The sequence below is a fragment of the Epinephelus moara genome, chromosome 1 (genome assembly GCF_006386435.1).
Source record: "Epinephelus moara isolate mb chromosome 1, YSFRI_EMoa_1.0, whole genome shotgun sequence".
Lineage (NCBI taxonomy): Eukaryota > Metazoa > Chordata > Actinopteri > Perciformes > Serranidae > Epinephelus > Epinephelus moara.
The window spans coordinates 11193627-11220983 of NC_065506.1; the positions used below are offsets into that span (position 1 = coordinate 11193627).

Genomic DNA, 27357 nt, shown 5'->3' on the forward strand with positions numbered 1-27357 from the left:
TTAGAAGTTGCTATATTTAATAAGTAATTACATTGTTATTCTTGTACAACTTCACACTCTTTTACAAAACATATAGGTGCACCCATCAATTGTACAGTATGCAAATGTATCACAACATGTCTGAGGAATGTGATCTTTGTAGAGTCCCTGGCGCTTGTAACAGTTTGTTTTTCTTTACAGAGTATTTACAGATCTCAACTGAGCTAACAGCGCCTGGACGTGGCCGGCAGACGTTGTCTGAAGTGTGTCTCTTAGTGGATTTGAAGCAGGGGGAAATCTGCTGGCCTGGAAAAGGACCGAATGTTCAGTTCAAGTTCCGACCTGCTGGTTTACATCATGTTAAAAAGGCCTCTGGCCCAAACTCTCATATGTTCCTGTTGTATGTACAACATAAACAGCTCATACACAAGTGTTATAACAGATTATTTAAATACATGTAAACACCAATACCACCTGAAGCACGGGTGGTATCACAACTCCAGTACGGACATCGATGTGACCATAAGAATTTGGGGGCAACTTAGTATGTCATTGTGACCAAGATAAGTATTTTGAGTGAACAGAACCACAGGAAGTCCATAAGGTCATAGGTCAATTCAACTATAGAATGTCAACAGTACCATAATAAGTCAGTCGATCTTTAGAAAGTCAGTGGGCCTGTGGTAATTGTTGTGATGATGTGTCTTTGTGGAAGTGGGAGCAGGCTCATGTACAAGTAAACATCTATTCATCAACATGGGTTCTGGTTATGTTATCCAACATGTTAATGGTAAGCACTGTATCATAACATCAGGTGAGAAATCTGAAATCTAATAACTGTCTTGGCAGGTCAAGCACCTTGAAAGAGTTCACAGTGGCATTCCCAAAGATATGGACATTTCAAAAGCAAAACAGCCTGTCAACATGTGTTGTAATGATGCAGCTTATTCATTTCTGAGCGAGGAGGCCATTTGTCCAGCTGACAGCCACAAACTTCCCATCATCCTCCTGTTTCTCCTGTGCTGTAAATATTACTGGGAACGATGAGTGCTGTGTAGATAATCTCTCCAGTAATAACATGAAGGCACCAAGAGTATCTCTCAGGAGAAAGTAGTGATATTATAAAAACAGAACGGGGGTGTAAAGTTAAAAGAATGGCCGGATACTGTAGCTTGGCAGATACAGACAGAGAAATACTCATCCCCAGTTGATAAACAGTAAACATCATGTGAATAATTAGTGAAAATGGAGCTGAGGGTAGCAGCTGTAATAGAGAAATATTGCTAGGGTGCAGAAACTGCTTGCATATTTACCTCAAAAAAGTTATCACACAATCAAAATACCCGCACAAACCAACACACTATACCAACACATAGATTTCATAAGGCACATTAGCTCAAGGATTTAGTTTAAGTCAGAAAAGAAGAATATCTTGGAAGTGAAGCAGAAGATGACAGATGGAGGTTGTTTGAGTGAGTAGAGGAGAGAAGATGTGATAAAGATTGGTATGAAAGAAGAAACTTGGTATACTGGTGAGGAGAACGGAGGAACAGTACCACCCAACAAATAAAAACAGCTTTAGGGTTTAACATGCTAATGCCCTAAGTGTAACGATCTGCATCTTTAACTGTGGAGCTTCATCGCAGCCCCACTCAGGAAGCACCTGTGCAAGAGCACGGACGAAACCATCTCTTCACCATCCACAAACTGACCAATGTAAAAAACTGTAATGCAAAAACTGGAAGTACAGGTGCTGATGTAAAAAATGAATTCCTGGTTTGACTGCACTGCTCAGTCAATGGCTTTGGAGGCAGTGAGGGGTTCAGTCTCTGAAGGGTCTTCCTGAGGAAATACCACATAACACACTTTCTGGCCCATGTATGTGACTCTTTCTGCAAAGCAAAAGACAACAGGAGGGGTTTTAATTATAGGAATGTCTAACATATCTATTCATAAAAAAAAAAAAAATCGAATATGTACTGCACAGTGGCATGGACCAACTCACCGACTACCCTGTAGACCCATTTGGGTTTGTCCTTCCAGTGAACACCCACAAAGTATACAGGGACTCCAGTCAGCATGATGACCATTCCCAGACCACAAACCACTGGTTCAGAGTACAGACTGAAGCACAGCAGCACAGCCCAGAATATCAAGTAGGTGATGGGGATCAACAAGCTTACCTGCACAGGATGAAAATACACACAATCCTGAAGATTTTCTCTTCCCTTTTTTGCCATGGTACAGCAACTGCTATATTTAATCCTCTGAGATGAGAATTTTACATATACAGTACACTGTATCCAAGCATAGGGCCTCTGGACAAACACGTGTAATTCACCTTTCCGACACCAGGGGGCGCCCATATATGATTACCCATCTCCAGCCAAAAGAGTGCCCCAGGAATGAGTCCTAAAACTGGAAAATGAGCTAGCATTTTTTGCACTCCTGGTTCTCCAACTCCAAGTCAATGGATTTTTTTAATGGTTTTTGGTTAGATACCTGAAATAAGGTCTGTGGTTAACACAAGCTTAAGAGATGTTCATGTTTTGTTCTACAACATAAAATATGTCAGTTAATACACCGCTCATGAACTTTGAAGCTTCTGTGTGTCTTTAAAAAGACAATTGCTAACAAGTGGCTAAACTCACACGCAGACATTAGAATAAATAAAATCAATAAGACAGGAACGATAAAAACAATCAATAAAAGCACGGACAGGTAGACTGCTGGGTCGCACACGCACTGCAGCGCCCCACTGCACTATGGGCTATGCCATCATTAGAAGAATGTCCACTATCACATTTAGGCTTCAATAATCAAAATTTATAGCAATAATCCAAAATCCAATGGCTTTTTGACGAGAGAACCAGTGTAATGCTATCTTCCACGTCAGCCTACTGAAAAACATCATCCCTGGGGCACTCTATGTCCCATAAATTATCTTGTTAACATCTCCCCAATGTGGCTGCTAAAGTAACGTTAGCATGATAACACAAGCCGCAGCTAAACTACAGTGAGAAGCTTAAAAATATAAAGTATTACTACTAGTAATGGGTAGAAGAAGTCTAATGAAGCTGTGGTGCTTTCTTTTTATTTGTGACAACAACAAAAAAACAAACATTTGAAGCTACAGAACTTCAAATGCACAGTGACAACGTTACGGGCACCGGCTAGTAGTTAGCTAGGTTGCAACAGCTACTTTTTGAGCCAGGTGCTGCTGACTAGTAGAGCAAGATTAGTGAACATTTCCAAACAACTGCTAAGTTTAATTAGTTAGTTTAGTTTGGCCAGTAACGTTAAACATTATCAACGTTTATTGGATACAGCTGATACACCTGTCAGTGACATCTGCTAGCTAGTTCACGAGAAACCAAATGAAACCAACGTTTTCCTTGTCAGTTGTTAGCATCAACTATGACATTAAATGCTGCCAAAAAATTACCCTCCACGTACACCTACTTTTAAATATTATGAAATTAATGTGAAGGTAAGCTTCATGTTTGTTGCCAATTCAGTAATTATTAATAATTCAACAACTGCCCCAAGCTCTGTAGTACTGTAATTTATATAGCTTAATTAGTGTACGTAACGCTCGTTTGGAAAATATAGAGAACATATGCAATTGTTGTTACTTTGTTTTTGTGGCCTCATTTTTTCTGACTGCAATAACTTATAGGCTAACTTTAAAAAAAATCTCTATAAACATTTTAGTTTACACTGTTGTGACATTTCCAATTTCCTCAATTCCTCGTTGTGTTCTGCTGTTATTTTGTAAAATTTTCATATTTCTAACATTTCCCAGTTTCAAATCATAAGCTGGAAAGTTGATATTTGAGCAGTAGCCAAAGTGTTTTGGCACAGAGGTCACTGGTAGGTAATGTAAAGCAAACTGGGAGCTATGTTATGTCTTCAACAAGACCATTCATAAAATAAAATGAGTTCCCACAGTGAATGTGTGGTTCTCAGGTTTCTGTACCTTGATGGGTCTGGCCAGGTGGGGTCTCTTCTTGCGGAGGTAGAGGAGGCCAGCAATGGTTACACCATAGGACAGATAGTTGATAAAGGACACATAGTTGATCAGGTTGTGTGTCTCTCCAATGCACAGGATGACTATAGTGGCAATGCACTGTGGGAGATGAAGATAAGGTCAAGGGACACAAATCTATGAAAACAGCTAAAAATATTGACAAATTGCTTCATATTAATATTAAAAAGTAATTTCTGTGGATGACCACTTTGTTTGTGCATCCCTGTGAAGCTACTCAAAGAAGACAAAACTGTGAGAGGAGCACTCACGCAAACCAGCAGGGCGGGGATTGGAGTGCAGTTCTTAAGGTGGATCATTGCTAGCAGATACGGCAGGTGACCCTCTCTGGCTCCTGAGAAACACAGCCTACAAATATAGAGACAGACATTATGCGTCTGCATTTATGTTCAGGTCTACTACACTTGTTACGAGTAACTCTTGACACCATTGTTCTTATTCTTACGACATATTATCCAATCATAAAAGGACATTAAAATGAAGTTTCAGCTTGTGGTGTGCAGCAAAGCAAGATATGTTTTCTACCTGGAGGAGGTGAACAGATATCCGTTGATTCCTCCAAAGGTGGACAGTGCTACAGAGATCGGCATGACCCAGGAAAACATCCCCAGCAGCTTTTCCCCAAATGTCTGGAACAACATGTTATTCACATTATTAACTGTTATTCATTATTCATTTAGTCCCGAACAGCAATGCATTCATTGATTCATTTCATTGAAAGATGCAATTTGCAACACCTTACATAGCTCTTGTTTATCAGACTGTGTGGCTACACATATAAAGCTTGCATGTATAAGACAGAAACTGCTGTTTTTAGTCTCTTAAGGTCATTTTTTTATTTACAGCTTCTAATAACGACGACCTTTTCATTTAATACCCTAGGACACTGCGTTTAATTCAAGATGATCAAAGAACACTTGTTTCAAACTGAACTCATAACTGTTTCCCAGTTTCACCTCAGAGATCACGAAAAAACACTTTAATCTTGTTGACTGATTGAATAATTGGTTGGTTAAGGTCTGTCTCGTGTTAGGATTCTGAGCTTCAGCAGACTTACAGTTTCAAGACTACTGAGACTCAGTCGTTTGTCTTGTTAAACAGTATAGTATATAAGCTCCTATTAGTTGCTGTAGGAAACACACAATCATGGAGAAATAGAGATGCTCACCACTGCCACAGCATTGGAGGCCAGCAGCTCCTCAGGGGTCATGGAGGAGAAGTAGGCAATGTTGGTCATAGTGTAGACAAGGGTCACCAGTGGGATGGAAATATAGATGGCACGGGGCAGGTTCCTAATAAAAATAATGATATAAGCAATGGCCAACAATCAAATGTTGGTCCACACATTATGTAAAAATATAACTCTATAATGCAGTTCTGAACAAAGGGACTGAGCTGTATGTTATATTCCACTGTAAAGTTGCAAGTGTAACCATTAAGATCAATATTGTGTGTCTTCTATTGTTTATAGGAAAACATGTAGAGATATGAAATACTATCTGTGCATGTGCGTGCCGTACTTTCGTGGCTCCACGACCTCCTCTGTGACATAGTTGAGGAAATTCCAGCCGCTGTAGGCAAAGGAGGCCTGAAGGAAGGCCAGCGCTATCTGTCCCACTGAGGGGTCCTGGCTGAATTCAAAGGCCACACTGGGCCGCAGGGCGTCATAGTGACCTGGAGAAGATGAGAGGAAAGGATCATATTAGAAAATCCATAGTTAAATTTTTTTAACAGTTAAAATAAAATATTTAAACTGTTTAAAGAACTAAATGATGTCCTAATGCTTTTCACTGGAAAACAACTTCATTGTTTTTTACTGGTCACAATTTTATTTCTTATTTTTACCTGTGAAGTCACTTTCTAAATGTATTTTTCCTCAATTTTCACTATTGTTTCTACATCCATGTTATATCTAGTTATGTGCACCAGGGGTCAGCAGTGTCAACACATTATAATCTGCTGTGACAGAATTTACAGTCTGGCAGCAGCTTCCTTCTCAAATGACCTCATTAGAAACAATCAAACCAAAATACTGTTGGTTCATGGTTCCACACAGACGTGTTTAAAGGTTAATCAACAGTATAATCATTTTAAAACATGACATCTTCTCTGCCAGCACAGTTTGTACAGTTGACTCCTTCATTTATCTTTTAACTGTTTTTTGTTTGTTTGGCTTTTTTTTAAAGTATTTTTTCAATCTGAATGTGTCGTTCTGCACCCAAATTCATTTCAAATATTCTCATAAGCACCACTCAGGCTATGCCTTGCTCAGAGTTTAAAATGATCATAGTTCGATCTGTTTAAGATGTTTGTTTTTCATAAGTTATATCTCATTTTCTGTCTTGGTGAGCTCTCCTGCTGTTATTTTGCACATTACCGTAAAAATGAAAGTTGTCATTATCCTTTTCTTTTGTTGAAAATGTAGGTGGTATATTTAATTTGCCTTGTTCTTTTTTTAAATAGTTTTTCCTTGCTTTGTCAGTATTTGTCATTTTAAATATTCTGTTTCGTACTGAGGATAAAATCAGTGATCGATCTAAATATACAGAGTATATGTATATGTTTACCTCTAAAGATTTGGATGAGTCCGACCACTATGATGAGTACCAAAGCGAGGAGTTTTCCTACAGTGAAAACATCCTGGATCCTTGTTGCCCAGCGCACACTGGAGCAGTTCACCCAGGTCAGGAACACTGCGAAAATACACAACACACAAATACACTTAAATAATTTAAAAGCGTCATGTTTCTGACAGGCATTGCCTCATAAATGCAGAGTTACACACAGCCCAGTGTAATGAATTAGTATCCCTCCCCAGTATATTAATAACCTCCACTAAATCATAACCTTGATGGAAAAGCAGCATAGATATTCACCAGCTGGATGCTTGGACTGTATGTATTCTGCTGCCTCTTTCATATTTAGGTTAAAGCTTAAGGTCTGTACGTAAACACCCTCCCCATGAATCCACATTCCTCTTGTCAGCACACAGAGGTAAAAACAAACAGCAGTGTATGGAATTAAAACACTTCCTACTTCCCGTTTCCTCCTGGCATTGACTGTGTGTGTGTGTGCCCTTACTCCCCGAGCCATTGACCTTGACACTGACCCTCAGTTTTACGTGTTTTTGTGAGTGCCACTATTACAAGGGCTGGCCACATTCCAAGTGAGCCACTTTGAGCAAGTGGCTCTCCAGCTGCCCTCAAACTCAAGTGCAGGCTTGCAAGTGAGAGGTAGACCCAGTAGGAAGTGTGAGTCGGGTGGACAGCACAGAGAGGGAAAGACAGAGAGGGAAAACAAGACTTTTGTGTAGATGTACTTTTCTTTTTAAAGTTTCAAGTTGTGCAATCCTGTACGCATCATACCACACATGAGTCTGACAAACAATGTACTATAACTGTAATTCAGTCAGCCAACTCAGGCGTAAATATAGAGCATGTACAGTATTAATGTTTGCTGTCTAGGCTCTGATCTCGTCTCTTTCCACAAGGAAACATCAAGCTCAGCTCAGCAGAGTCTATTCTGTAGATGGATGCTGTGTTAGGTAGAGTTAGGTATGTAAGGTATGTGCTGCAGTGAGTCATATGTAGCCATGACAGTAGACAGTACTTCAAATCTTGCTGCAAAGAAGCTACATGTCTAAAACATGGATGCTTTACATACATCTTAAACCCAGCAGCACAGAAGAGCTATGAAATCACCACAGTTTCAAGATGGCCACCCAAGATTGGTGTCACCAATTCAGTATATGGTCAAATCTCTCCCTCATAGACTGTATAAAATAAGAAACGTTGCTACTGTGATGTCAGCCACCGAGTTTAGCATTAAGGCCGTTACCATCTTCAATTTTTTTGAGCCAGACTGTAGCAACATGGTGACAAACCTCAGAGACAGCCTGTCACTCAAGCAACCCCGACCTTGAATATGCTCAATTTTGGGCCTTGACAAAATGTAACCCCCCTGTCCACTGTGGAAATTAGCAATAGAGACTAAAAACGTTTTTGTACCAGGCAGTAAACGTGTATTTCTGCAGTGAAGTTGGCTATTTTAACACCAGAGTGTATGTGGATTTACTCTGTTTTGGAGCCAGCCTCAAGTGGCCATTCGATGAGCTGCAGTTTTTGGCACTTCTGCAATTGGCTTCATTTTTCAGCCTTGGAGGTTGCCGCTTGGTTTGTCTATGTGTTCCTGAGTTATTGGTGTTGAATAATGGCCACAAAAGAACATTATGATGCCACAGTGAAGTTGACTTTGGACCTTAAGGATATAAAATGTCACGGCTTTATAATTTTATTCTAATAGGCATTTATGTGAAATTTTGCCATAATTAGCATACAAATTCTTGAATTGTGGCCAAAAACATGTTTTGTGAGGTCATACTGACCTTGACTTTTGACCACCAAATTCTAGTCAGTTCAACCTTGAGTTCAAGAGGACATTTGTGCCAAATTTGAAGAAATTCCATCAAGGCGCTCTTGAGATATACGGTCGTACAGATGGACAACCTGAAAACCTAATGCTTCTGGCCACGGCTATCACCAGCATTGGAAGCATAAAAACAGGTACAGAATAAAAAACAAGACAAGGTACAAACTTGGAGAGTAATGACACACATGTAGTGCAATAAAACATAAATATAAATAGTCTAAATATATTTTTCTATTATTGCACGTTTGTCATTGCACTATACGCATACACACTTTATATTTGTCTTCTCAATGATGTACTGTACCATATCAACAGGAAACAGTGGCAGAATTTGTATGCCCCCCTACCTTAAGCCCTGTACATACTCCATACTCCAAATTTATACTTTTTCTCGAGGTGGCAAGAACAAGAACAAAGTTCGTTCTGGCCAGGACATTTCATACTTCACAAGAAACTCCAGTGCAGAACTCCTGGGAAGTCCTCATAGGCCATGCCGCATACGTCACATGGGCTAAGCATTGGGGGAATCTGACAGAACAACAACAATGGCGAAGATGGCAGTTTTTGAGTTGATGGAGGAGGAGGAGGAGGAGGAGAAGGAGGAGGAGGAGGAGGAGGAAAACAACATGTTCAAAGCAGAGGAGGAGGAAGATTTGTTACTATAGGCCATTGCCGAGGAGGTGGAAAAAAGGAGTGAACGTAGGTGGCATGTTCGACCGCTTAGTACGACCAGAGTTGAGCAGGGCGAGTACAGTGTCTTGGTTTTCCGCATCAACCATGCCCACTTCAAATTTCTGCCCAATCACACAACATTTCTCGGACACCACACAAGAAAAAAGTTCTGCCCAGATGATGTGGTGAGAACAAGCTGCAAGAACTCCCAAACCAGGGCTGTGAGAAAATAAAGACATCATTCTTTTCGAGAGAGAACAAATTTCTCTGTTCTTGCAGAGTATGTGAAGGCCTTTAGCCTTCATCCACTCACTGACCATTGCTTGTGTTTCACGTGCACTCAGAACAGTGTGGCACATCAAATTGAGAGCTAGAGGTTATGAAGTGGTTCAGGCGACAGGGTGTACATTGACACTCCATCTTTCTTTTCTGCATCTTTGCTCCTGCCATTTCCTACATCGATTTATTTAATTTAATCTCGCTAAATCCTCGTGTTCATACACAAACACACTCTCTTGTAGGAGTGGCACAAAAGTATGTGTGTGAGTGTGCGCACGAGCAAATATGGGTGAAGGGTGTTATCGACCATGTCATCCATCACCAGGGCAAGGTTCCCCTCCCACCACAGAATTCTGAACAAACTGCTTCCGCTGGCGCGGGCACACACACATACACACACGTGTGAATGTTTGGCAAAAGGTTTTGGTGGCACCGGGCAGAGCTTTCTCTCCCCTACAACACCGCTGTGTTTTATAGTCAGTTACCCTCAGGGTGTTGCATGCATTTCCGCTCCTGTGTTCCTGTGAAACCCCCCCACTACCACCACCACCTCCTCCTCCTGCTTCCCTCTGTGTTAACCCTGACAGGAAGGAGGTGCCAGCAGGCTTTGAATGCGACAGCACAGGTAAATCTGTGTCCTGCCATCACAGCTCCTATTGAAGGCGACCTCAGCACTAGAATACTAAACTAATTACTGCTTTTACTCTTAATGGATTCTGATCCCAACTTGGTGCAGATTTATCAGGGGGCTTTAACCTCAGGAACGCCTCCTCTTGGTCCAGGATCTGGTCACAGGAGTCTCTGAATTGGAAATAATCCCGCAGTCCTGTCTGTTCACCGCAAGGTATCTGACACCAGAATCCCTCCAGACTACAGTAAATCTACAGCAGTAACTCTGGATGAAATACACGCAGAGACACGCTGACAACCAACATAGTGCAGTCTGTGATGTAGTGTAGAGGTAGATAAAGGGAGGCTGCACCCAGCCATTGCTGTTAATTTGTCTTTATTTCGCTTCCATTCAGACGTAAACTCTTTTTCTGGCGAAGAGGGCGACACACAGACGGTTACTGATAGATGGCGAAGCACATAAATATATGTTACCTGGTGAAGGTTAGATTGGTTTTGAAGAAGCAAACATTTACCTCTGTACCCACAGGGTTTATTTTTGTTTGTTTTTCACAAAAATCCCTCTCGTTGGTTTTGATGTACAGTGCAAATAACAGACTCTTGAATGAATAAATGAATCACCTATACCATACCTTCTACCTCTCATCTCCATTCATCCATCCTTAGGGGAAAAAAATCATCATGAAGACACTGAACAAATACACCTTAGTTGGACTAACAGTCCTTTGATTTGTTGGCTCATTTGTGCAATTTTCCTCTCAGGCATGAATTAAAATCAGTTGCTGCAACAGTGGAAAATCAAATCCAGCTTTCCTGTATGGCAGGAACAGACATGCTGCATTATATTTCAGTTGTCTTATTCCCGTGAACGCAATATCTCAAGAAGGCCTGGAAGGAATTTCTTTAAATTTGGTACAAACATCCACTTGGACTCAAGGGACTCCAAAATTTGGTGGCCAATTTGGTGGTCAAGATCATTTGTTTGTTCTTTTGTTTGTTTTAGACTGTGACCAGGGAAACACAATTTCGTTCTAGACGCTACCTAGACGTACAGTATAATTAATGTTCACTGAACAAAATCATTGTACACAAATGCCTGAAAGGATGAAATGACATCTTATATCTGAAAGATCAAAGGTCAGCTTCATTGTGACCTCATCATGTTCTGCAAAAAAAAAAAACTCAGGACAGAAGGGGAGGCATTTGGTCAGACACTGAACTGGTGACACTAATCTTGGGTGTCCACCTTGAAACTGTCGTGAAGATCTTCTGCGTGTGAAGCATCCACATTTTAGTAACTCTAGTTTCTACTCTGTAGCTCTCATGATGACATTCTTTGTTTTTATTGGTACGTTTCTTGTTCCCATGGTGTATTTACATTTCATTGTATTCACTCTTTAACGGACAATATGTAATGTCATTATAAGAAAAAAATGTAACGTTTTAAATATGATCATATTAATGCAGAAGGGACCCTGACAACTATTTCGTCTGTTCATATTTGATGCATTAGGCTAATGATTCTATTCATAACAGGTGAACAGATAGCGTTTATGTTTTATTTTCTTAATAGAACAGAGATGGGAGAGAAGGACCAATGTGTGCATGATGTGAAGATCTCTTTATCCTCAGACTAATTTTTCTTCTTTTTCTTTGAACCACTGTGACTTGTTCATCTGCAGCGCATTTGTCGCTGGTAGTCTGCTGACTAACCATGATCCCCCAATCAACTCTAAAGTAGCTTCATGCTGCATTCAATCTAACAACTCCAGCATGGCCAGTAAATCTGTGGAAGTCTGGAACTGATATCATTAAATTGAAATCACTCAACCACATTGAGTGTAATTTGTGCATGATGTCTGTATTTATTCTTAGCCTGCACTGCTTTAATCGTTTGTATCTACGCTTGGCCTATAACTGATTTTGAAAGGTGTTAACATTTAGTTTTTAGCATAAGGTAATTCAGTGTAAAAATTCTAAACATTTTTTTTCCTAATGAAATGAAATGAATGAATTTGTATTTTTATTTAAACACTGGTGTAATTTCTCAGGCATATTTTGTGGCATATGTCAAAGTCATCCATCATAACCAGTTGGCAGGATTCAACATCTGACTGACTGAAACATACTGCTCCTTCTGTTTCTACTGCTGCTGCACCACCACACTGATGTGGCACACATAAGTGGTGACAACTGACTCCCTGCTGCGCTGGAATGAACAACAGACTCTGCTATTGCTGTTTCTCCTCAGTAAAACTAAGAGAGAATCAGGGTGTATCTTTAATGTTTCCAAAAGAAAAATATCATTTGATTTCTAGTGATTGTTGAGTAAGATTTGAAATTGTTCATATTCATTCATTTGCAGATTGGGGATTTCTATCTAGTAAAAGTGATCAATATTTGACAAAATACAGTAGTGTGACAAGTAAACTGCCTGAAATGGGAGAGCTAGGCACATGACTGTGCTCCTGTTGGCTGCCCAGTGCTCCTATTCTTAGAGGAACACTTCCAACCCCAACTGGACCTGTCTGGTTTTCACCCCCACATACACACACACACACTCACACACACACCTGGGTCAACTGTGACTCTCATGCAGTACACTCTGCAGGGTAGGAAGGAGGGAGGACACATGTCTTGGCTGATTCACAGTCATAAATCCTTCCCTAAGAAAAGTTCAGTTGACATAACAGGGACCTCAGTAACACTCAGCAGAGCAGAACAACATTTAATCCAGTCGATCTCGCTGAGTGCTTCAGACAAATACTGTACACCAAACGCTAGAAAATGTTAGCATTTATCCCTGACAGACAATACTTCCACTTTTTCTTTCCTTAAGTTATTTAAAACTGAGATCCAATTTATTAATTTCCTTTGGTCAGATTATGAGCAACCTAACAGGTTTTTCCCCTCAGTGGTTCAGTTTATGGTCCTGAACTTGATGAGAAGTGCATTTATGATGAACTCTACTACAAAGTGACTCAATGTATACAGAGCTGTGTAAGCCAAAGACTAAAATAATGTGTGACCTTTGAATGAAAATAGCGACCCGTCCTCCAACCCATCCTCTCCTCTCAGTAAAAGCTGTAGATGGCGATAACAAGTGTCACTAATTCAGTAGCCGACCAAATGTCTGAGCTCTGTCCTGAGTTATGACGGTGAATAATAATAAGTGGGGTTTTTTGCACAACATTATGATGTCACAGTGAAGCTGACCTTTGACCTTTCAGATATAAAATGTTATCAACTTGTTTGTGAAATGTTGTCATAAGTAGTGCATGAATTCTTGAGTTATGGCCAAAAACAGGTTTTGTAAGGTCACAGTGACCTTGATCTTTGACCTTCGACCAAATTATAATCAGTTCATTCTTGAATCCAAGTAGACGTTTGTGCCAAATTTAAAAAAAAAAATCAAAAAAAAATCCCTCAAGGTGTTTTTGAAATATCGCATTCATGTGAACGAGACAGACAAGCTCTCAGTGACCTTGACCTTTGACTACCAAAATCTAGTCAGTATATTGTTGGCTCTCAGTGACCTTGACCTTTGACCTATGACTACCAAAATCTAGTCAGTATATTGTTGAGCCCAAAGGCCCGTTTCCACCGCAGGAACTTCGGGGTAATTTTACGGGGATGGGGCCGTTGGTGCGTGTCTCCACCGCAGGAACCACCCCCGAGGGACAGAGTTCCGGAACTTTTACGGGGGCTAAACAAGTCCCTGCCTCGGGGTAGGTACTCAGAACGGCCCCGAAAGACTCCTGGCTGGGGCTTGGGGATTACTTGGTGCTGATTGGATATACTCAAGGAGGGATGTGACGTCAACAGAAAGCAACAAAATAGCCGGCATTTTTAAAACTCAGCAGACGAGGGTTAGCTCGTTCATATAGCTTCCGCCGCCATGTAAAAAAAACTCACTAAATGGCCCGTGAAAAAAATATTCTTTCCAGCGGATATCTTAGTTACAACATGATTGAGCTAGCAAAGCAGTTTTGTGTTGCTATGTGTGGTATTTATTCAGTTTTGGGAAATCACGATGTCTAGAAAGCATCAGTGGCTGCAGCTGACAGGGACAGCTAACAGCAGCAGCAAAGCTAACATCAGGACGTCATCTGTTAAAAGCCTCCCGTTGTCGGATACGACATGAAACTACTCCAGTTAGCTCAATCATGTTGTAACTAAGACATCCGCTGGAAAAAATATTTTTTTCACGGGCCATTTAGTGAGTTATTACACACACCGCTATCGGCTAACGGCGTCCCTACGTCGCCCCGGTCAAAATGGTCGTGCAACGATTACGTCACATCCAGAGGCAGCCCGTAACTTTACAGGAACCTTCCTCCGGCTCCGCTCTCTCAGTGGAGACACGGCAGTTGAGAGGGCCGAACGAGAGGACGTTCCTGTAGTAGTTCCTGCCCCCCAAATAGTACCAGGAACTTCTTCAGTGGAAACGGGCCTCGAGTGGACATTTGTGCCACATTTGAAGAAATTCCCTAAGGGTATTCTTGAGATATCATGCTCACGAGAATGGGACGTACATACGTATGGACAACCCAAAAAGATAATGCCTCTGGCCACGGCTTTCGCCAGTGTGAAGACATATACAAATAAATAGAAAATAGATAAATAGATGGATTTATGAGCCACTCCAACTAATGTGACTGTGCACTTTCTAGGATGACGTTGCTCCTGTCCACATTTTAATTCAATTTTATTTAGTTTTCTGTCTTGTTTTGTCTTTACCTTTGTTATATACACTTTTGATGTAAGTTTATATGAGTTAAGTCTCATTATCTTATAACACAATCTAAATGTATTTTTTTATCTTAATGAATCTGAAAACTTTTAAGGGACCCTCTGGCAGAGTGCCACAGACCTTACTCTGAAAATCACAGATTTAAACCACCAGTTTTAGAGGAGTGACATGTCCTTCCACGCATCTGCTGTTGGTGTTTGAGGCTGATGGAGCTGTAGGGAAAATACTTATCAAACCATTAATTGGTTTCATTAATTCTCTTTCATCCAAGACTCTTGTAGGCTTCAGATGAATGTCCTCAATCTATTATGAGTTGACACTCTTCGTGCTCACAAGTTGCTGATAAAGTGTCAGACATAGGGATTGACGCTTATATAACTGCTGATTACAGATAGATGATAATCTGTACTGAGGACCAGAGAGGAGGACAGAGACAGTGTCAAGCAGCCAATAGGAACATCAAACGGCCATCCAGAAAGTCAGCTGGCCAATGGGATCTCCCTTCCTTGATGTGCAAGGTGTCCTGCCCATTTCCTGTTTCCATGGTGCTCAGTGACAGGAGCATCACGGTAACCACTGTGAAACAATGCACAATGGCGTAGCCACACCCTCTCATTAGCGGCGTCCACAAAGGCTGGCACCATTATATAGTCTGACACTGATACTGACACACACGCACATACACACACTTGTACCACACTCAAAAGAAGAATACATTAAAACACTCACACACAGAGGGGGCCCCTGGCCTAACTGCAGTTGTAGCATTCTGTCGCCAAAAATAGTGGCAATCCACTGGCGTGCTCTGTAAATGCTAACTCCAGTCCAACACGTGCACACGCTCGCAGGCACAGATGCACAGCCCTCTCTCGTCATTCCCCGGTTTCTCCATCCAGTTCAGACAAGACCAAACTGGCTGGCTTGTTGACCAGATACATGCACAGTCTGCTTTTGCCACCGGCTATTTTAATACAGATTGCTGTACTGTACAGCATTTCAAGGGAAGGCACTGCTCAGATTAGAGGCTGTAAAATAGAGCACGTCACTTCATAAGGAATCATCAAATGACAATGACAGCCGTCAGCACACTGTGAACTATCACAGTATCAAAATATCTTCAAGGCATGGGATCAAAGTAGCTGGGTTTGGTTTGCAGAGTTTTTTTTTTTTTACTCTTTGTAATTTTTCTTTTCCCTTGCTTTACATTCACACAGCTATTCCCACCAGTTAACCACTCACTGCTAACATGTTGGTCACTGGGTGCTCAGGTTTATCCTGCTGGATGGACAGTCCGTCTGGACAGGGACTGCTTGTTTGTTGTTTGTTTTCCTAGCACCTATTTTTAATCTACCATCATTCAATACTCAGTATTTCTTTAATGTGCTCTGACCTTTTCCTCTAAGATCAGGTGCTCATGGGGTTAATCTAGGAAAGGAAGGTGGTCTGACGTTTACCTCTGTCACTGTCACCGTCAGATGACCTGGATGTCTAAAGCAACTGAAGTGTGATACTGTGAACCAACATGTTATGATGGTAGAGAGAGAGAAGACCTGGGTGGCAGCAAGCAGCCAACAGGAATGCAGCCAGTCGCAGTATCAATACACCAATGGGATCCTCTGAAACGGATTTATAAGATGCCTAATGCGCTTTTTCCAGTCAAATCAGCCACAAGTCATCCACATCTCCTCCTCTGTTTACTCAAACTTTCCTGAGCCAATCAACCTGACAAACCTGGCCAATAACAACAACCAGCTTGTCAGTTTTGAGAGGCTGAGCAAAGCCTCTGACAAAAACTCATCAGTCAACATTCAATCAAAAATCTGTGTTGTTGTTTTTTGGGTTATCATTTAAATCCTAAATACTGCTGTTTCCAAAGTCCTCTCTGAGGTCCTAAAAGAATTGTATATACGTGTTTATGCATGTCCTCTTTCATGTAATGAACATAAATTATGATATTAATAATATAATAGAAAATAAATACAAAATGTGCAATACATTTCACTCACCACTTTATACCCGAACAGGCCGTACTATACGTAACCACATCCTGTATGTATCTACCTTATTCCTAGCCTCCATGATACCTTGTGTGAATTACAGGAGCTGCTTCCGGTGCTGAACCAGAACCGGCATTTTCCAAAGGTTATTGTTAGCTAACGTACACTAACCCTCTTTCCTAGAGTGACGGGGAAATAAAACGTGGAACACACCACCTCATACAGTGTAACGTGATCATACCTCTGCCATCTCTGACAGCCGTCTCAAAGCATTGTTGTTTTCCTTTTTAACCCGAGCACGATAGCAGTTAGCTTGCCTTGCTCCGTTAGCATATTGTTAAATTTAACGGAGCCAGAGCTAGCTTATGGTGAACATTTGCCCCTTTCAAAAATGACTTATGATTTCTTAGGACTAACAAATTTCAGTATTAATTACAGCTCCATTTGTTTTCCAACTAATGCCCCGCTTGTCTGCTTTAACGACGCAGTTTACACATTTTTTTAACTGCTGATGTATTAAACTGGAGTTCAGTTACACATAATGCCAAATTTAGCAGCAGACCTCTGTAATAAAAGTAATATCAAGTGGTTGTAAAATAAATGACTTTAGGCATTTATTTATATGATATGAAGAAGTACGGCAAATCAGTAACACTTCCTTTGCCTCAATGACTAAAGTCATGGGTCCCTCACATAACTCAAGGTCTGATGATGGTTTCACAGACATTTTTCTAATGTGGGTTGAGAAAGACCTCAGACAGGGAAACCCACACCTGTCATTCTAGGTGTTATTTTCTTCTACTGATGGTAATTTATAGCTTCCTCACTCTCAAAACTTTTTTGGTTTAATCATTTTTCATGTCATTCCAAGTATGTGAAAAAGTAGTGCATGCATTGGAGCAGGTTGTGCACAAAAATACTATGCTTTGTTGAGCTAAGCTAACCGTTACCTGGATGGACAGCTGGGTTACCATAAAAATGGTACTGATTTTTCCAAAAATGTTGAGCTTTTTCTGCAAGACAGCTATTTAGGACATGGTTATTTGCTCTTCAATGAGTTTAATATGGTCGGAACAATGGGATGTCGAACCAATGGGCTGTCGAACTAATGGGCAGTTCCCCATATATCAACCAAAAGTGCCCTACCCATTAACAACAATGATGTAGATGTGAGGATACTAACAGAGTCACTACGTGTACTGTCTGGGCCAAATAAAGTGGATTGCCCTTTACAGTTTAGAATTCGTTAGAGCCTTACTGATCTTTGTTTAGACATCAGTGAGTTATTAAATAATCTCTGACACTGTTTGTTGTGCCTGTACATTTGCTGTTTGCTGTGTTCCTGAAGTGAAAGGTCATACATTCCTAGCTGTCAGGCTGTATATGCCCTGTGCATTGCAGTGGCAAAGCTCTTCTCCTTTCAAAAATTTCCTGACATGGAAGAATTCAAATGAAACCTAAGGGTGTTTTGAAGAATTTAACATATATTGCTGCATGTAGTTTACAGAGAGTGCTGCTATTTTGATGTGGCACAAGATGACTGACTGCATTTCAGAAACCTCACAAGGAAGGAATCCTGCCAAGGTTTGCTACTTAAAATTCTGACTCTGGCATCGGACGTTAAATTTAATGAAAAGAAGCATCCAGTGTCCAGCCTTTGCCCTGGAAAGCTCCACTGCACAGGACTTCATGTTTCAGTTTATCTGGGATCAGTGGAGGAACTGTGTGGTTAAGACTTGCAGCAGTAGTTACCCTGGCTGATCAGAAAGAAAAAAGCGCTACCTATAGAAACCCAAGCCGCATCGATAGAAAATCAGAGGACACAGACCTAAGAGTTTGGATACACTGACTAACAGATTATTTATGGGAGGCACAGTTTGGAAACATCACAGCAAAGACCCAAAAATAGACTAAGAAGAACTCATGAATCATGACTGAAAATCAACTGGACTTTCAGAAGGCTTTTGGCTGTGTGCGTGACTCACAGATACAGATGGTGGCGAGGAGTCTGGTGGCGATGTACGGAGGCAGGCAGTTCTGGAAGGCTGGCTGCAAGACGTAATTGGAGAAGGTGAGAGCAATGACAGCCAGCGTGGTTGGATACATGATGAGGACAGCACTCCATAACAACAGGAAGCTAGAGGACGAAGAGACAAAACACACAGGATTTTCATATATGAGTAAAACAGCCCTCTCCTGCTGTCTTTCATGTCACAGTCTCTCTTATACCAAGAGCTGCTCAGCTCAACTACAGTTTTCTGCTGATGGTTTCTATGCAGCTCTACTGCAGCAGATGGGGTTGGTAGTGACTTGCTCGAAGGCACTGGCATCACTTACAAGAGACTGGCGCTCAGACATGAGAGGGAGACAGTGAAAAAAGCACTAGCAGGTGGAAACTCACTGAAACCAGAATACAGTATGCCTTATCTTACTGTGAGCTTTGACCTTTATTTTATATGATTTTTCATTATTTTATTTTCATCATGTTCACATGAACGAGCCACACAGAACTTAACTAATGCCTCCACACGCTTCACACTGCAACGCACGTTTGACCTTCTCAGTCTTACAATACTGTTCTGTGATCAGATGACATGTCACATGACATCATGAAAGTCACAAGACTCTCAGAGCTGATTGGTTCCAGACAGGCAGTATTTCTAAACCAACCCTCGTGTACAGATCCTGGACTGTTGCAGTATAATCCTTACCAAGTGAGTACGACTGCTGGAGACCAACACAGTCGATATAAGAATTCGCTGTAGTAGAAACTGCTGTTGTAGCTCAGACACAGCAGAGTTTTAAAAAAGGATAACCAGATAAAAACAACAACAGTAGTTACCCAACTAGCCCTCCAAAGATTTCCGTCACGTATGAATAGTCTCCTCCAGATTTTGGGATGGTGACACCCAGTTCAGCATAGCACATGGACCCGAGGGCACAGATCCCCCCTCCACATACCCAGACGATGAGTGACAGCCCCACTGAGCCTGCATGCTCCAACACTCCTTTAGGTGAGATGAATATCCCAGAGCCAATGATGTTACCTTGAGAGAAAAAAAACAAAGATTAAGGAGGTTATTTACAATTGGTACTTGCCAGCGGCTTGTCAAACAACGTATATTAACTCAGAAGTCATACTGGGATTAAAACCTGTTTTGTAAGATAGACCTAAAATTACATTTACAGTTTCTCCATGCGACACTCAGGAGTTGTCTGGACCCGGTTGTCTACATGGAGGTTGCTGAGCAAGCCGTGTTAAACAATGGCAAAAGTACTGACAGCTAACTGTGTTGACCGGAGGGAACTGGAGAGTGAGCACTATGCTTCCACAACAACACCATCCCAATAACAGCAGTATGCACCATATGAGCGCAGTGCAAAGCAGCGGGAATGAGCTGCTGACAAACAACAAACTCAAAGGCTGAAAACAAAACCTGGTTTGACGAAGAAAAAACAAAACAGCTGCCAAATAGTCCAAGAGCCTTGTTTAAACAGTCCAACCAGAGATGTCTCAACTGCCTGTTGTCTCATCTAATGACCTGTGAGTCATTAAACGACAAAATACTGCACCTCCATCATTAACATTGTGTCTGTCTTTTGGTGTGCTGTGAAACTGTTTTTGATCTGGCTTAGTTTTTGGACTATTATATTGTGTATTTGAAGTATTTGGTTGATTTGTATCAACCAAGTCAAGAGGTCCAGGGTCAGAGGTCAAAGCACCCTAACAGTAGGTATTGCAAATTTCATGCTAAATTTTGGATAACAGAAGAAAAGAAAAAGAGTGCAAGTATAAGGACGGTAGTAAGACCCAAAATTCTCTTTGTCTCCCCTCTCTTTGGTGTCGTAGCCATCATTTGGAAATGAGTGTAGTTGGATGTGGAGATGTTTTCACAACTGCATATGTCAATTTCAACACTGGTGGCAGTTGAGGGGTGGATCCGGGGAACCTCCTCATGCAAATTTTGAGCATAAAACACTTAAATTCCTACATTCTGATGAAGTTTTTGGCATCAGTTTATGGAGGTATATGTCTTTATTTATGATAAATGGTAAATGGTCCTGCACTTGTATAGTGCCTTTCTAGTCTTTCGACCACTCAACACACTTTTACACCATGAGTCACATTCACCATTCACAAACACAGTCACACACTGGTGGCTGAGGCTACAGTACGAAGTGCCACCTGCTACTCAGTTTTTAGACATTCACAGCCATTGGGAGCAAACTGGGGTTCAGTATCTTGCCCAAGGATAGTTCGACATGTGGCTGGAGGAGCTGGGGATTGAGCCACTGATCTTCCGACTAGTGGATGACCCACTGTACCTCCTGAGCCACAGCCGCTCATGTGTCCCTTTTTTACGTAAAGAAAAAGACAAAGTTCAGGCGATATGTGACAATTCAGAACAGACTGTAATGGAATATAATGCAGCAAGGCTCTCAAGCATTGTGTATTGCTTTCAAATATTTATTCTCCTGTAGACCAACTTTTCTCATTAAATCTTATCTCTGCAGACTCAACACACATGTTGACATTAGTTTATTTTTGTTAAACACTTTCTGCACATTTAGAACATATCCCAGATATCTGTGTTCCCTGAGAGGTCGAGAATACATTTATACTATTTTGAGAAAAAAGTTGTAATAGTTGTGTAATTGAATGAGAATGAATCATAACGCCTCATTATGCTCTGCTGATATGGTAGTATCCTCTTCAGACCATCTGACAGACACAGAACACTGTGTGGGGCTCTCTTTGAAGGAGACAAAGTTAAGCGACAGTGTGCAGCTCTTTTGATCAGACAAAATACATGATCGTCCCATACTGAATAATATAATGCACTGTTCCTTAGTGATCAATACAAGATGCAATTTGCCCCCTATTTTCATGCACAGAACTGTTAGAATGAAGACAATGCAAATGAATTCACCCAAATATTGGTAGTGACAATTCTGTCCTCGCAAAATATTGTTAGGGACACGTCCCTACCGTCAATACGCAAACCTATGCCCTTGACATCAGCATAGTCTCAGCAGGTCAAAGCTCTGTTCTGTCTCTTCAGTGATGTGTTGACTTATTTTTTTCTATGCTGTCAGATGATAGCATGACTATTAAATAGTGAATTATCTCGTAAATCAGACCAGAAAAAAAGAGACCAAAAAAAAAGACATCTATGTCTAATTATTTAATGATTCTTGGACTGCTGCACTGAAACCATCAATCATTGTTTAAGCTTGTTTAGTCGCCTGACAGCACAAATATAAATACAGGTTAATAATAAAAACTAGTGCCATGTGATCAGCTTTTTACATATAAATCACAGGGGCAGTTGAATTTTAACAAACCGTCATGTCTGTCAATGTTGTCAGTTATACACTAGAGCCCCATTCCCACTGGACAAAACAATAAACATTAACACCAACACCTGGCTTTTGTCTTTAGTGGGTAAAGTTACAATCAGCATTCATTTCCGGGAGAAATGACGCTTCAGTAGCCACAGGTCTTTATCGGCTTCAGCTCCAATCAGCAGTGATGGAAACATGACACCCCACTAATTTTCACACGCTAATTTTCTCCCCTTTTCTGGCATGACCACCGGTAACCTCTGGGACTCTGTCATCTCAGCCATATATTGCATCTGTCTCCATCCTAGCAGTGCTCAGAAGTTGTTCCAAATTAGTCAGCACCATGTTTGACAGAAAGACCGAATAATTAAAAAGAACAAAGAAAAAAGAAATAACCGCCACAACATTTTCGGTGGACTCCATGGTGCTTCCTACTATTGCGTACGTAATGTAAAACATGACACACCAGATAAAAAACAGGAAATTATACTCATCTACTGGCAATGGGAAAAGCTGTTGCCTAATTTTAGCAGGTTTTTCTGTATTTAAACAACCTGCATAAATGTGCTAATTTTAGTAAAAAAAAAAAGGTTAAAGTCCACTGCTTTGGATTTTTTTCTTTTGTAATGTAGCCTACATTTTCGTCAGGGAAAAAAGCCCAAATGGTAAAGTGGAAAAAGCTGCACAGTGATCTAAGAAATATTAGCCCCAACTCTTAGAAATACGTGAAATGGACATGAACAGTATGTTGGGCTTGGCTCGAAATGTGTTAAAATTATGTGCTGGCAGCAAAAACAATCTCAAAGAAAAGTCAACAGGGATCTTTTGTCGTGTTGGATACAGGACGTAAGTATAAAAAGTGAGGAAAGTCAGCATAGGGCAGGCAAGAGGTTTGGTGAATGCGTCAAAAAAACATGGACATTTAACCAGGAGACCATTGTTCATGTCCCGTGTGAAACCAAAAGTGACCCTAGTTATGCAATCAGCAGTAGTTATTTGAACCAAAACCACCATCTTTTCTGAACTAACAAGTTGTGTGTTGTCAAGAGGTTGTGTCTATTTCACGTATTTCTGTAAGACTGTGTTGGACATATATGCAACAGTTGTGGATAGGGCTGTACCCGAATCAGGATTAAGCCAGTCGAATCAGATTTGGCTATTCAATACCAATATTCCACAATTCTGTCCTTTTCTTTCCATAAGTTTGAGAGTTTGAATGGGGTTTAGTGGGGCGTTCAGTGTGGCAGTTACAATCACAGAATTTGCCAAACAAGCTAACTACGCTGAAATGTGCAACATCCAGGGACCAAAAGGTCTCCACTACAATGCACACTGACTGGACAAAAAAACCTGACCGCTCGACTTGAAGCAATCAGTCGACTGACGGGTCTCCGACTGATGATTCAAATGTCTGACTTTCAGAGGGCAATCCTAGTTGTGGAAGGAACCCATCAGTACAGCTGCAGCAGAATTATTTTTGTTTAACTAGCTAGGCTGCTTGTATCATTTATTTTCGACAGCAAACAGAGCAGATTGAGGCAACACCTGTCCCAGACATGTAATGACAAAACAATAGTTAATATCTGATAGAAGAACTGGTTAATCCAGTTTGGCCTCATGGAGTAGTGGAAACATGGCTCATTGAGGTCCTGGCTCAGCTGCACCACAAACAGTGATAAACAGAAGTCCCCTGGTGGCTCAGTTGGCTAAGGCACATGTTAATACGCCACCATGTCATGAGTTGAAATCCAGCCTGGCACTAATAAGTATAACTCCCCTACGAAATGAAAAAAAAAAAAAAACTAAAACTAACAAGCACAAGAAAGTAACCAAACAGCAGCTGTCCAAGCAAAGCATGTTTTGCACTGCTGTCCTTGTTTTTCCTTCTCTTTAGAGAACTTTGGGACAAGAGGAGTCCTCCCGAAAAAATATGACTCTGTCCACTCCACTGTAAACATTTTAACTGTGAAAACCCAGTGAGGCACACCATCGCAGTTTCCCCGTCAGAGCAGCTCTGAATGCTCCCTAATGATGCAAAGGGAAAAGAGAGGTCCGAACGGTGCATTTATCACTGTCAGATTTGATTGTGGAGGCCGTGGAGAGATGCAGAGTCGTTATATAATGCCTGCATTGTGTTTGTTATGTCATAAAGTTTGGCATTGCAGGCTGAAAGCGTGAATCAGAGTCCTACTGACCCTCTCAGCCTCCCCGCACTGCACTATAGCTGAGCGCTGTTGTGAAAATGTCTCCTCAGATTAACCTCCAATTTATTTAAATCATGGCAAAGACTGAGGAAATCCCCGAACACCCTCCTGTATGAAACAAAAAAAAACACTCTAATTTCAATCTGTAAGTTTCTGTGGGAAAATGTACTGACAGTCATGCAGTCTTTCTCTCTCTTCATAAATCTGTCCTACCAGTACTAACAGGCATATCTGTCCCGCTAGTACTGACAAGCACGACACACAGAGTGACGTTAACAGACTTGTCCTGAGGGAAAACAATGTGCAGGTGCTCGCTGGAATTGAGACTGGGCTTGTAAAATGTGGGAACACTGATTAACCTAGATGTCACTGTCATTTTTAAATGTGATATATTCAGTTTGGTCATAGATTAATATCATCTGTCACCTGATACATTTGGTTTACTTTCTAGCCCTACATGTTAGCAGTAGTAGTTGCACGCAGATAGGCAGCAGTCAATAGTCCACCCCCCTGGAGTGGGGTGTTGGATATGTGAGTAGGCTGTATCTGGTGGGTAGTAGCATGACTCAAGTCGTATGTGTGTACTGACTGCACAGGCTTCACTCCATCTGTGCTTCACAGAAAAGACTTGGCAAGTGGTCAGTATCAACCTGACTGATCTGAGCACTCATTTCACACCAGCAATATTAAATTAGACCAAGTGTATAACCCTTAAGGCTCTCTGACATACTGTAAAGCATAGTCAGAACTGTGGGTGTACTTTGAAAGTTTAGCAAAGGATTTGTGCAGCTACTGCTTGCCAAATGAACAAAAATTTGAGGCAGGCGAGCCAAAGAATAAGAATTAACTGGGACAATATCAGTCTCTATCAAAGCGCCATAGGCGGGACTGTGGTTGTAAAGATAAGCTCTTAAAATGATAACAGCACTTCCTTTTTTAATACACTTCGCACGTCACAGATTGTTCTTCATTTTCCACCAGTGTGTTGCTTTAATGATAAAACTGCCTCTCTTATTTGTTCCGGGAGGTCTGTACTAGTTTGCTCAGTGACATACTTTTCCATTTTTCCACTTTTATATCATAAATTTATACTGTAAAACATAAGGATCTGTGAGCTGCAGGCACAGGGGGTAATTTACATTGTAAAAAAAAACTGCTGTGGAAATTACAGTTAAACAGGCTATAATGTCTGACATCTGTCTAAAACCTCCAGTCATCTTGGTTCATTCCGCAATCCCTTTTACCATGAGGGGTCCGCCTACTCGTGGTGTCCTGTAGAACCTTATCATTTGGTGATCTCACCGGCAGACATACACTTGGGAGTTATGGGAGTCATGGCAGTGCTGTATGTTTTCACTGGCACATTCCTCATGCCCTATGACATGTAGCTGGCACCAAAGACAGCCAGTTAACGTCTGTTTTATGACTCTACTACCCCTGTTGTATAGCCACACATATAGTAGGTCATTCACTGAGGCTGATAAATGAAAGCTGGAAAACCACAGGCATACTGTACTCCAGGATGATCTTAAATTGTAACTTCAGAGTTAAAAGCAATTAGTGAGGAATGTAAGGATTCAGGGCAAACCCATACACTCTGTCATTTATCCAGTCCTCCAAATTCCATATGTCCTGTCCTTTCATCCTGCATGCTCATACTTCAAATAATAATGTGACCAAAAAGTGAATATGGATATATATTTTGAGTAACCAGACAGAATGTTTTGAGGAAGCAAAATAACTGAAATGAAAATGGCACAATGCTGAATTCAGTCCCTAAACAGGTGTTAGCCTGCACTCTAAAACATGCAAGTGAACAATCTGTAGTGTACAATAACAAATAGTTATGTTAAATCATCTCTAATAAACCAAATCCAAGAACACAATGTGTCACACAAAAATAAAGTCATGACCTCATTACGACATTCATTTCCATGAAGTCATTAGCCTGTCCTCCCTTCACCCCCATAGAGGCTTGATATGAGTCTGGCCACAGGCTGGTTATCAGCTGGATGTGGTGCTTGGGGAACCCTCTGCATGACTGTCAGATTATTATAGCACTGCAACCTGTTGAGTTACCACTGCACATGAGGTGGTTCTGTAACTCTCCATCACTGCTCAGCACATGGTAATGTACAGGAAACCGTTTGTAACAACGCAACTTCCTACATGTAGACCTTCTCTCTCTAAAGCTGCATTTCTCTAATGTGCAGGAAGAGTGCATTTTTTGGTTTGAACAACATTAATGCCTTGCTTTACCCAGTTAAATACAGGGGAAATGGAGCCCCTGATCCTGGCAGTGTAACTGTGTTAATACTCAACAGTCCCACAGAACCATATGGAGGCTGTATTTTGCCTCTGCATGCCTTTCAAGTTCAACATGAAGAGATCCAGCCACGTAGGCATGTCCATATTCAGACCATCGCGACTGATGCAACAGTTTCCATACAAAACCTAAAAGTGGACCGAGACATCAGACGTGGAGCATCCGCGCGTAAAAGCGACTCTATCTGTGCGTATTTTGGCGGTTTGTGCCAATATCTGTTAAACAATCTCTAAACGACAAGTCACATTCATTTCCCTACAGTGTCCTCACTGTACATCAGGATCCCAATAAAAACGGACCCATTCTGTTACTGTCTCCTGCTGTGTGTCATGGTATTGTAACTTTAACAACTAGGTACAACTGCACACCCGCCACGTTACAATAGTAATTCTTCTAGCCGGCTGCTCAAACACGTTTTCTCTTGTAGCTCAGATTCCCGGATCGACCCCGCTCTTCATGAACACACGATTTAAGACAAAAGCTGTCACACACTCACCGATGATAATAGCGCAAGCGCTCAAAAGTCCAATTTCTTTTTTCAGAGTGACTCTGTCGCTCTTGGATGAGTTTTTATCCTTCTTCTTTTTCTCTTTGTCCTCCATCTCCTCCGCCTTGCGAGTGTGCTTCCTGCCCGCCTCGGTCCGGTCCAGATACTGTAGACTGAACCACGCTCCGCTCCCCGGGCTGCCCTTATA

General features: G+C 41.2%; 1 protein-coding gene across 1 annotated transcript; it reads right to left on the reverse strand.

Moving 5' to 3' along the window:
* Nucleotides 1–27357, reverse strand: slc7a10a (solute carrier family 7 member 10a). The gene is made up of 11 exons (XM_050047640.1): nucleotides 27159–27357; nucleotides 19629–19833; nucleotides 18772–18923; nucleotides 6595–6720; nucleotides 5548–5701; nucleotides 5196–5319; nucleotides 4553–4656; nucleotides 4279–4375; nucleotides 3959–4108; nucleotides 1985–2162; nucleotides 1–1871 (listed from the first exon to the last, which is right to left on the reverse strand). The coding sequence occupies exons 1-11, from the start codon at nucleotides 27262–27264 to the stop codon at nucleotides 1771–1773; spliced, it is 1497 nt and encodes a 498-aa protein (XP_049903597.1). The 5' UTR covers nucleotides 27265–27357; the 3' UTR covers nucleotides 1–1770.

Excerpts from the sequence above, each read along its gene's own strand:
- slc7a10a (XM_050047640.1), bottom strand. The coding sequence starts at position 27,264 with ATGGAGGACAAAGAGAAAAAGAAGAAGGATAAAAACTCATCCAAGAGC. Across the intron at positions 18,924-19,628 it reads ATCTTTGGAGGGCTAGTTGG|CTTCCTGTTGTTATGGAGTG; the intron begins GTAACTACTGTT and ends TTCGTCCTCTAG. Across the intron at positions 4,657-5,195 it reads CCTCCAATGCTGTGGCAGTG|ACATTTGGGGAAAAGCTGCT; the intron begins GTGAGCATCTCT and ends ATGTTGTTCCAG.